The 12,058-nt window shown below is 35.8% G+C and overlaps 1 protein-coding gene across 1 annotated transcript; it reads right to left on the bottom strand.

Moving 5' to 3' along the window:
- Window positions 1–1,217: 1,217 nt before the first annotated feature.
- Window positions 1,218–3,869, bottom strand: Tapdelta (Translocon-associated protein delta). The gene is made up of 3 exons (XM_071583171.1): window positions 3,527–3,869; window positions 2,819–2,871; window positions 1,218–2,542 (listed from the first exon to the last, which is right to left on the bottom strand). Exons 1-3 carry the CDS (start codon window positions 3,735–3,737, stop codon window positions 2,282–2,284), a joined length of 525 nt encoding a protein of 174 aa, XP_071439272.1. The 5' UTR covers window positions 3,738–3,869; the 3' UTR covers window positions 1,218–2,281.
- Window positions 3,870–12,058: the final 8,189 nt, after the last annotated feature.

The following is a 12,058-nucleotide window of genomic DNA, read 5'->3' as shown; positions in this document are numbered from 1 at the left end:
AAGGGTGGTCTGAAAAGTTTCCGACATAACAAAAATACAAGACATTTTTTCTGAGATCTGAAACTATTCAGACCACCCTCTTATGTGAAACTGAGGCAATCAAACTTTGTAATAACATTACCTTTTCCGGCAAATATTTTCCAGCATGAAGTACATTACCAATGCACTTTCACCTCTCACTGGAAGATATGCTATCAATAAAATAATCAATAGTTTTTTCCCTCTATTCCATTGAGTTATACCTGCAAAGGTGCGATACTGTTCTTTGTTTTGTGGAATATCACACCAAGCAGAATTATTAGGGTTAACGATTTTTCAAAGTCCTTTTCCCAAATTGCAAGTGTACCAGCCTAGAATAAATATTCAAATGTTTCACTGAAAGAAAGTCATTTCTGTATAGGATATTGCAAGGTTAATGCATTTCAGCTCAGGAGAGTTAGATCCAGAAATGAAAGCCGATAATTGAAGAGCATACTTGGTTCACCATTGGAGAAATGAATATATTGAAAGTAATTCACATAAATATCTTTAAATTATTTTTCCAGAACATAGGTACAAGTTTCTTGCATTCCCTTCAGCCTCAGAGATGGACCCCAATTAAATCCCCCTGGGCTTGAGGGGTTAAAAATGTTTCCTTGCCTAACCAACACATCTTGGGTGCAAAAATTTGATGGTTGTACATGAAGATAACAATGCTCTGTTTGAACAGTTGTGAACTAAAAAGACATTAAAACGTTGTTTTACAAATATTTATAATTTATACGAAGTCTGGCAGTCTAATAAGTTTTAAAACTTTGGGGAATGTTTCCCTTAGTTCTTTCAGAATTATAACAACACAGCCTAAGAATTTGACAAGGAAATATCACGAGATCTTGGTACACAGCTGAGTGGGATAAGGTTGACATGAAATAAGACATATCATCCAGTACAGTCATACAATGGATCAGTGTTATTCATTAACTCAAATTTGGTGTCAGCCATCCAACGAAGTGACACACTGGCTAGGTAAAATTTAAAATAAATATTTAGAGACCAAAATACTTCCCAAGGCTAACAAGTTGTACTTCATAGAATACATCAACTCATTTGCCACAGAGTTAAATCTCAAAAGAAGTTCTCACACTATGCCAATACAATCATGGACAATGAATATTCTCCAAGATGCATTGCATAGACATTTTCAAAGCTCCTTAAAGAAAGGCTGTGCAAAGAGAATGTCAGTCTTGCATTCTTTTTATTCATAACTGAAGTTCTTAGCTTTTGTTTACAAGATTTTGCATTTTCCAATTCATGGACAAAAAAAAATCACAGGATTAATAACGAAAACAACTAATATGGCAGCCACACAAAAATTTTTAGATTCACATTAAGTCACATAAATAAAAATTAGGCAGAAAAGATATAACATAAACCAGGTAAGGCTACAAACTGATGTTGCGACAAACATTTTTCATTCCAGGTTTAACCACCATTGAGGTGCAACAGAGGATGACAAGATGTTTACTGTGTATGGTCTGTAACATTTCCAAGAACTATCAAAAGAAGCACCGCATTAAAGAGGTGTTACTAACTAGGAGTAGCTCACCATTTCTAGTTGACAAAAATTTTTATTTAAAATAATAACAAAAAAGGTCATTCAAACATTTAAAAGGACCAACTATTTTAATCTTAATTTAGTAGACATTGTAGCTCCAATTGTAAAAATAAGTACAGGCAACCACAGTTCATTGCACTTACATTAGCTATAATGAATTTCTCAACAGTCACAACCACTCATTTTTTTAATAAAACCAAAATACAACAATGACACAAATTAAAAGTAATTTTTTGACAGTTGTCATGCTTTTAGTGTTCTTCAAGATGCAAACAATATATTCTCAGGTATTAAACACTAATACAATTATTCATTACAAAAGTGGTTCTTTGAAAGCATGAAGCTTTTCATGTGTTCTTAGGTATATATATGAACGTTGTAAAAGATATGAACAAGAATGAAGGAAGTATGGTGACAATGAAACTAGTTTTTGATACAAACATAATAAAAAAACATCTAAATGTAAAATCATTCCATACCTTGCAGGAATTTTCCTGCATTAGTATTGATTCAGAACTCTGCTAACATCAAAAATAACTTTGGAATTACGGATACGAAAGAGTTAATTTTCATCAACTTAAAAAACAATGGGCTGAAAACTTTCAGACGAAATCAATTTACTACCTACATGTGCATTTTGACCATAAGCATGAAGCAAGATCACTCTTGCAACACTAGAGTGGTCACTTATGCTAAAAGCTTGGACTTCGCGGTGAATGCCAAATACCAAACCAGAGCAGCCAGCATGACGGCCATGAATTCTGAGTTAACCCAAGGTCCCTGATATGCACCTGGATGGTTAACTACAATGGTGACCAATGGTTTGGCATTTGAAGTATCTTCATTGTTTCTTAGAAGTTTCCTGAGAGTTGCATAGCCATCTTCGTCATAGAGATGTACAGGAACATCCCCAGTGTGTGCACTGCTGATTTCTTCAGTCCAACTCACCTGAAATAAGCAAAGAAACAGAACGTGTCGAGGACACAATTCCTTCCTGTTAGTCGCTTATCTTTAATATTTGACCAATGTTTCAGGCTACGTGCTATCAATAATTTTCAAAGACCAAAAGGATAAAAATTTTTAAAAGGCTCATGGGTCGTAATTACTACACAGAGAATTTATCGACCAGAATTACACTAACACCGAAATGGTTCCACTTCAAAATAATAACGGGAGCATAACGTGTTGTGGCTCATCCACTGAAACAACAAAAATGTCACCCACCTGGTATCTACCGTAACCTTCCGGACCGATTCTAGCTGTAGGCAATGTTACACCTGCAAGAATTAAAGAGCTCATAAGAAGATAAGTTAAGTGTATCCATATAATTAACAAAAAATAATGTAATACTTTTATCATTCATTCCTTATCATGAATTGAGAGCTAAGTCTGGAATTACAAGTTTTTAGGAAATCTGTTAGAACGAATACTAACTAACATAAACACAAAATGTATGTATAAAAGAAACATCCCGATACAAAAAAATGAAATTGCATCGATCATTTCAAATTTGTCTAACTTAATTCACCATGTTTAGCATTCATTTTCCGCTTCATTTATCAACCTAAATTTTTACTTGGAAAATTTCCTCGCATTCGTTACTAGAGAATTGAGTGCATTGCTAAAAATGGGAGACAATTAATGCAAACAAACAAATACAGCCAACAATTTCAAAATGTACGATCGAGACAATGTTACTCAATAGCTATATTTCTGCGGACATAGAGATGGAATTACACAAAGTTAAAACTTAATGGAGGAGGAAAGATCATTTACATACACCATATCAGATCGAAATAAAATTGCAAAACCTTAAAATATAACGGATGCAACTGATATCATTAACTAAATTCAACATCAGTAAAACATGGAAAAATTAAATTCAGATTAAAGGCCAATGAGATATTTAAACGAAAAATGTATATTGCTTACCATTCACTTCAGCATACAAAGGCAAGCGATCCTTCTCTGCTCCATTTGAGCACTGCAACGTAAACTCCGAAACATACGCTATGCTAGTTAAAACTGTAGCATCTTGTGTTGTGAACGCAGTTGCGGATACTTCAGGATTTGTACAGGTTTTTCCAAAAGTGAAAGAAAATGCTACAAATATAACTGATACGCCTAACTGAAACTTATACATTTTGAAATCTACTAATTGATCAAACTAATACGTGGAATGTCAGTATGGAAACGAATCACACCATCACCGGTGAACGAATGGATGATGTGGAGGTAACAACGTGTCTTTAGCAGCATCGGCACGGCATATTCCCCACACCATCGCTAATATCTTTACTATGTTGTCTTTTATAAACCCGTTCACAGGTGGCGTTGTTTTTACAATGAAACTAAGTCATAGTAATATCCTTGGTACATAGATGTCACTAATCTTGCATTACTGTACCGCGGCGGTAAAAACGGTCTTCTTTGTAAAATTTATATCATTCATTATTGCCAAAACAAAGCCATAAAATTACGAAAATCACTTAGGTGATATTCGCAGTAAATAAAAATTATGAAATAGCCATGTCATACATATTTATTGAGCGTAATTACAAAAACCCGTGCAATAGTAGTTTTTTAGGGGAATACGAGTAGTTTTTAGGGGACCCGTGCAATAAAACAACAAAGATCATAAAGGAATAATTTCAAAATGAAGTCCTTACATTTCAATGTATATTTTTGCAATGAATTTGTGTGAAAAGAACGCTATTTATTTGGCAGGCAGAACTAACTATTCCAAAGACGTAATAAAAATTCCAACGATCTTCCATTATATTTCTTTGAGCCTGTGTCGAAACCAAATTATTAATTAATGTAATTTTCAATTCTGCCCAGAACTGCTGTGAATTAGGATGGTAATTAGCAAGAAAGATTTTGGAAATAATATTGAAAATATTTTTGATTGGATCTTAGGTAAGGCTTTTTTAGCCCAAGGGCCAGAACTGCTTAGTCTTGAGTTCAGCCCATAGCAAATTTACCACTCTTATGGTAGTAAATCGGCCAACCTGTGGAGGAAGGTGGATTACCTTTTTCTTTCCCTGAACTCCTACGACTGGATTGTGGTAAGGGCTTTTCCAGTGATACTCATGAGGACTCCCATTTCTGACTGCCAACTTCAATGCTTTCTAGTACTGGTTATCTGTTGACACATTCAAGCTATAAAAAGTAGAATCCATGTCCCTTAAGAATTATAATAAAAATATCTATTCTGTCCAGTGATTTGTGAATACAAATATGTGTGCATGCAAATTTATTAGTGTATAAAGGATCCATGCTGCTTCCGGGATTTACCATCCCATAGGTGTCTTAATGGACAACTGGCTTGCCCCCAGTCCTGAAGATTCCTCCAGGGCTGGGGGCAAAACAGTTGTCCATTAACACACCTACGCGACCATAAATCCCGGAAGCAGCATGAATTCAGATAGGCATAGAGGAAGCCTAAGAATTAATATTAGTGCATACAAATATAAGATAAGTCAGAGATAATAACTAAATACTGTTACACACAAATGTATTACAATTCATCTATGGCTACATCATATACAAAACAGGGCAAACAAAAATGGTTTTGCACTATCCTATATACTCTTTACACTTTAATATGATTTCTCAATGAAATAAGTTTTACTTTGAATTAACATAAACCTTAGATATATTTTAATGAACCAGGGAACTTTTTACACCATCTGATACATGTGGCTAGTGGGCTATTTAGGATCAGTGCAGTTTGATAATAGTTTATATGTACGAGGGCAAGTCAATAAATAACTCACAAAACTGGATAGAGGCAATAATAATCAAGGGAACTTCCTGAAATGTATTTCACTTGTCTACATGGTCACCCTGTACATTCAGTCAGTTATACAATCTCTTTACAAGTACTTGATATGAGCCGGCAGCAAAGAAGCCTTTTTTGCTGTCGCAGCAAACAAGTAATCTCTTGGACTTCAACATCATAATTATTAATGTCAGCCACCCAAATGATTTTTTAGGGGGCTGAACATATGGAAGTCAGTGGGGGCTAAGTCGGAACTGTATGGTGGATTTTCCAAGTATTCCCAATGAAAATTTTTGAAACAACTCCTACATTTATCTTGTTGACATTTGCAATGCATTTATTGACATACCCTTGTATATCATTATGTCTTCTAAGGAAATGATTATGAATATGTACATTTGCTTCAATGTAATACATACTATATATACATACATACATACTATACATACATATTCTGTTTTATAAAATGTATCAAAAAATAGGTGTAAATACTTAAGATTGTTAATGCTTCTATATTTATATGGTTTGGAGGATATTCTTGAAGGCACACTAAATATAATTCTTTTAGCATAATTTTGAAGCAGAAAAATCATGTTTAATAAAAATGGTGTATCACTCCATTAGACTATGCAATTAGTAGCTTCACTATAAAAATGATGGAAATACACAGACAGAAAAATATTCACAGAAACAGATGACTTCAGAAATCTGACACAAAATACAGAAGAGTGCAATGGTGAAATTAAATTAGAGGGATGGACGTACACTTTCCATTATGTTGCAAATTCACTCATAGAATTTTTGTACCAGAGGAAGTGCTTTGTGGGTTATTACCCAATGTTATACTTTAATAATCATGAAAACTGTTGTCAAATAACACAATATGAGTTTTATTATAATTACATTTCTCATTTCAACTTCTCCACCATAAAATGTTATAAAGTGACACTTGGCCTTCAGAACCTTAAGTATTAACATAAGGTGGTGAAAAAAAGAAGTTAGTGCTGTCAGCTTAGATTGCATTTTCAACTTCCGGATTATTGCTTACTGTTAACTATTCATCTATAAAAATAAAAAATAGGATTGGATAAGCTACTGAGCCCTGTTACATTTCTTCTTTGACTAGTCAAGGGTCAGATATATAATTTGTCCAGTGGAGGGTTAAGAAAACCTTCTGATACATGTTATTACAGTACAACTTGATCCAGTTTAATACCCCTGGGGCCCATAGCATGGATTTTTTTAGCAGCAGCTGATGCTTTCCCACGTTGAAAGCTATTGAAGGATCTCTGAATGTACCTGAAATGTCCATAAAATGAAAGAGAGAATGCTTTTTTTAATGAATCTTGACCTTTTATGGTTTACATCTAGATTACTATTTTCTGATCAATAGAGTTCAAGATATAGAGCATTCTGTGGAAAATGGAAGCCATGGTTGATTTGTTTTTCCTGTAGCTCCACTGAGAGTTGGATCTGAATTTGTTTTATTCCAGATGGGGTATTAGATGTTTTAAATAAATTTGTTAGAATAATTTGGAAAATCTAGAGAGCAAGGTAATTGGTCTTAAGTTTTTATATCATCTTTGTTTTTATAAGTTGGTATCACAACACTCATCTTCAAGACTTTCAGATTTTTATTAAGTAATCTACCAGTAAAGGTAGGTTTTTGGTTGGACACAACTACCAAATAAATATTTTGTGACTCCTAAGAAAATACAATCCAGCGACCTAGTCTACATCAGGTACCTCTTAATCTCTGGGTACTTCCTTCCTCCCTTCATCCCGTACAACATCCCTCTCCTGTTCCTGCCCTTTCCTTGTTTGCCTAACATTCTCCCCTCTATTACAGTCATCAACATCCCACTGCTGATCAATATGCCTTTCATCCATTTTTCCTGCCTCTATAGGATTTCTCCCAACAAACCCCTCTCTTTGCCCACCATACCAAGTACTTCCTCATTTGTTTTCTCTTCTGTCCATTTCACCTTCTCCATTCTTCTCCACACCCACATTTCAAAAGCCCCCAATCTACATCTATCCTCCTGCTTCAATGACCACGTTTCCACGCCATACATAACTACGCTCCATATCAAAGTTTTTACGAGTCTTTTCTTAACATCCTTACTCAACGTCCCTGTCATCAACTCCCCCCTCCTTGTAAAAGCCTAGTTGCCTACCCCAATTCTTCTCCTTCCCCCCCTACTACTTTGACCGTGTTGGTCCAAAACACTACTGCGATACGTAAACTGTTCTACCTGCTCTAGTTTTTGCCCTCCTATTTTAATGTTTAGCTTAGCCTTTTTCTTTCTAGAAAATCGCATAAGCTTTCTTTTATTTATATTTATTCGCATCCCATATCTGTCACACTGAATTTCCAATTCACCCAGCAATGCTTGCAACCCATTGGCTGACTGACAAACTAAAGTTTGGTCATAAGGAAACCTAACTGATTTTACGAATTTCCCACCGACTTTCATTCCTACCTCCTGTTCTTCCCATGCCTCTTTAATCATTTCCTCTGCATACAGGTTGTACAGCAACGGTGATAATGGGCAACCCTGCCTTACACCTCTTCCTAACACTGCCCATCCGGACTCCCAGTTCCCCACTCACACCTAAGCAGTCTGAGACATGTACAGATTGCAGATTAGCCTCCTGTCCCTCCAATCTATTCCTCTTTTCTGCAATATACTCATTTGTTTTTCCCAATTCACTCTATCAAATGCTTTTTCAAAATCTACGAAACAGGCAAATACGTCCTGATTGTATTCTATATTCCTTTTGATTAGTAATCTCATTACTGCAATGGCATCACGCGTACCTCTCCCCTTCCTAAACCCAAACTGATCATCCCCTAAGTAATCATTTGCCCTACTCTCTATCCTTTTGTTTATGATCATTAGAACAACTTTAGCTGCGTGGGATATCAAACTTATTTTCCTGTAGTCCTCACATGATGTAGCTGTGTCAACTATTATCTTACCCGCCTTATCTCTAACTGTAAGCATTGATCTTCCCTTCTTACTTCCCAAGAAAGATTTAACTTTGCTGTGCAGCGCACCAATTTCACCCTTCCTCCGCAAACTTTCCATATCCTCACACTGTGTCTTCCACCATGCTTCTTTTGCTTAATTTGTTGCCCGCCTCAATTTATTGTATAATTCATTGTCCTTCATTTTGCCTAACTCTGTATTTACATTCTTCCATTTTCTCTGCTCATCCATCTTTGTAATCATCTCATCCGTGATCCATGGTTTCCTAGTCCTTTTAGCGTTGACAGTTCCAATAGTGTCTTTTGCGGCTTTAGACAACCCTTTCTTGATACTTTCCCATTTTTCGTTGATAGTACTTAGCTCTTTACCATCCTCCATCATTTCCTCTACCACCTGTTTGTATTCCTTCCTTTTCAAACCATTTAATGCTTCTACATTCCATTTTCTAACCCACTGCCCCTGCCTTATCTTTTTGAAACGGACGCTACATTTCATAACAACTAAATTGTGGTCAGAGTCTGCATCTGCTCCCGGAAAGCTGTGCAAATTTATCACACTGTTCCTAACCCTGTGTCTAACCAGGATATAATCTAGCTGATACCTTTTTGAGTCACCTGGCATTTTCCATGTATACCTGCGTCTTTTTTGGTGTCTAAACCAAGTGTTAGTGATGACTAACCCCTGTCTCCTGCAGAACTCAACTGCTTTCTCCCCGCGGTCATTCCTCGTGCCTAAACCGTAGTCCCCCAACTCATCACCATCTCTTCCTTCGCCTACCGTCGCATTCCAATCCCCCATCACTATCAAATGTTTCCCTGCAGGAGCGCACGAGATTATGTGCTGTAACTGATTGTACTATATATCCTATTGACCTCTTCCTCCATATTGTTGCTCGCTTGTTCTATGTTGACTGCGCTTCTTCCTACCTCTTCATTTAATACTATGGCAACCACTCGTTGGTATCTCGTCCCCACCGCTGTATATTATTCTATAATTATCACTCCAGTAATCCCCGCTATCCTTCCATCTCACCTCGCATATACCCAAAATATCTATTTTTCCCTTTGACCTCATCATTGTCATAACATTCTTTATCCCATGAAATCCTGCAAGGGTTTTGTGAGATGGTGACCAGGGAAGCCTTGCCTCCCCCGCTGCCGGGCATGATGCATAGCCGATTGTGACGAGCCCTGTAGTTGCCAGCACTCAAAATCTCTATATTGTCCATCATATTTTATCTCGGGAATGATAATTTAGGTGGTTTCTTGTTGCCTTCCTCAATAGTGTTTTTAACGTGACACTCAATGACTGCCCCACTGGGGTCAGATGCCTTTGCAGCTGCCTGACTGAGGAACAGATGCTGCGTGGACTACCTTTTGTCTGGCTCCTAACCTTCGACCTATCTGGCATGGGTGACCCTACCAGGAGCAATTATTATTACTCCTGCCAGCACAGCTCTAAGGGCTTCCACATATGTGCCATTTATTAGTGACAAATTTGTAAGAAGCAGTTACCTGATAAAATGACCCAAAAAATGATGGAGAAGATGCCCCGAGGCCTCACCTAATACAAATGAGTTATTGCTATGCCATTTTTTCAATGTCTTCTTAAATTCCTTCTCCTCTTATGGATCAAGATTAACTGTGTCATTTAAATTCACAGAACTCATTTTGCATGTTTCAGCAGTGCTACTGGTTTTAATTGCTATGTCAAGAAAATTTTTATATACTAAATCATTAGGTTTTTAACCACCCAAACTTACTGCTACTTTGTAAGAATGAAGTAAAATTGTCCTTGTATTTTTCCCACCTCTTGATTTACTTTCTCCTGAGCTACTTTAGTCATATTGGATGCTAGTGCAAGTTGAGAGTAAGATTATGAGATTTTTTTGGGCTTGAGGTAGGAATCTCTAATTTCCTTTTAATATAACTAAGTTTGCTCGAGACCATGGAGTATTTTGCTGATTTGTAAGTTAGGGGTTGGGTTTTCAGCTTCTGTGATAAAGCAAGAATTTCTTCGGTTACTCACTCCTTCCTTACATCTCTGTGTGAATTTTCTTTCTTTCCAACTATTGTAAATCAAATAAAAATAAGTATTTTTAGTAGAAGGACTGAAATCCTTCATTTAGGGTCTGAGCAGCAAAGACTTCAGACCACTCTTCTTGTGACAAGGAATGAAAGTGGGTAACAGCAGTATTACTTTCACTGCTTCATAATAACTGGTTGGGGTTTCTAGATGTTGAACAAATGTATACTCTCAAATGAGAGTACTACCATCAGATGAACCATAGGCAAAAACCTTAATGGAGTATATTAAGAAACATTGTTAACAAATATGTTGTCAATTATAAATCCTGCTGTCATTGATGTAACCATCCATTACATTACATTCCACAGGTAATAATCAATTATCAAAGGTAATAATCCATATGATTAAAAAATATGAAGCTGAGAGACATTAGTGTCATTCAGTGGCATGTTATTGCTAAAATCACTCACTTCTCGAGTTCTTGTATTATTCTGGTGGAGTTGGTCCAAAAGGAGATCCATATTACCAAGAAAAACATTGAAGTCACCTAAAGGAGAGCAGTAAAATGTTACAGTGACAATTTTAATAGAATTAAGATTGACCAGTTGACCCACTGTGTACTCGAGAACCATTTCTTCTGCTATGTTGGCATTAATTTGCCTATGATTGCACTTGAAATTTTTGTGTATAAACGTACTTTTCCACGCCTCCTTTACACTTTACAATTGAGAATGGTGATATTATTTGATTAACTGCTTGTACAAGACATATTGACCAAAAATGATGAATATCATTTAGAAAATCTCTATATATCACCTCTTCCCACTAAGGTGTGTACTTCCACAGCAACATGATTTCTAAATACTTGTGTAGCTAAGTTTACTTACATTTTCTCAGATGATATTGGGAACAAATGACCTTCTATGAGATTAAAGAGCCCATATAAATGAAATATGATAAGTGTTATAATTATATCACTCACCAAATAATTAATGCAAATAATTAAAAACATTAATGAAACACATAAAGCCACGTCATTAAAATTAATTTCAAACCTTGATAGTTTGAAAAGTTAGTAGTGTCAATTGATTTACCTAAAATATAGATAGAGGAATGGCCATTATCAGCTAAAGCTCTTATTTGATCCTATTTGTTTACCAGAGGAATTGGTTCAACATGAGTGCTTACAGGAATCCTTATACATCCTTACTTGCTTACCAAGTAGCTTGCATAAGTTAAAATCGAGAAATGATTGTTTTTCATTGTAAATAAATGGGCAAAATGAATATTTTCCACACTTGGATATTTATTTTACTCAATTGATTATGAAATAAATGACCTATGACCTTGGAACTGGAACCAAGATATGAGCAAATAATTACACTTTCGTATTATTTTCACGTTTTTACTCTACAAATTTAGGACACAAATTTTTGATGAATTTTTGCTTGGCATCCATGGCTAAGAGATTGTTACCAACAACATAATTTCCCATAGTGCAATGGGAGACCAAATTGCTTTCAAATCAATTATTCTTATGCATTTTCCTATCCACATATGCTTTTCTATTGCCTACTTTGATTATGTCATGGTTTTTACACGTGAAGTATATAATTAAATGCAACTGGTGTTAACTTCATACTTGAAAAGATTGCTGAA

The sequence above is a fragment of the Hetaerina americana genome, unplaced genomic scaffold, assembly GCF_022747635.1.
Source record: "Hetaerina americana unplaced genomic scaffold, ioHetAmer1.1.p SCAF_13, whole genome shotgun sequence".
In the NCBI taxonomy this organism is placed as follows: domain Eukaryota; kingdom Metazoa; phylum Arthropoda; class Insecta; order Odonata; family Calopterygidae; genus Hetaerina; species Hetaerina americana.
This window is presented reverse-complemented; position numbering and strand designations above follow the sequence as displayed.

Coding starts and splice junctions, on each gene's coding strand:
- Tapdelta (XM_071583171.1), bottom strand. CDS start 3,737: ATGTATAAGTTTCAGTTAGGCGTATCAGTTATATTTGTAGCATTTTCT. Junction 2,872..3,526: donor TTTGTATGCTGAAGTGAATG/GTAAGCAATATA, acceptor TAATTCTTGCAG/GTGTAACATTGCCTACAGCT. Junction 2,543..2,818: donor AAGGTTACGGTAGATACCAG/GTGGGTGACATT, acceptor TGCTTATTTCAG/GTGAGTTGGACTGAAGAAAT.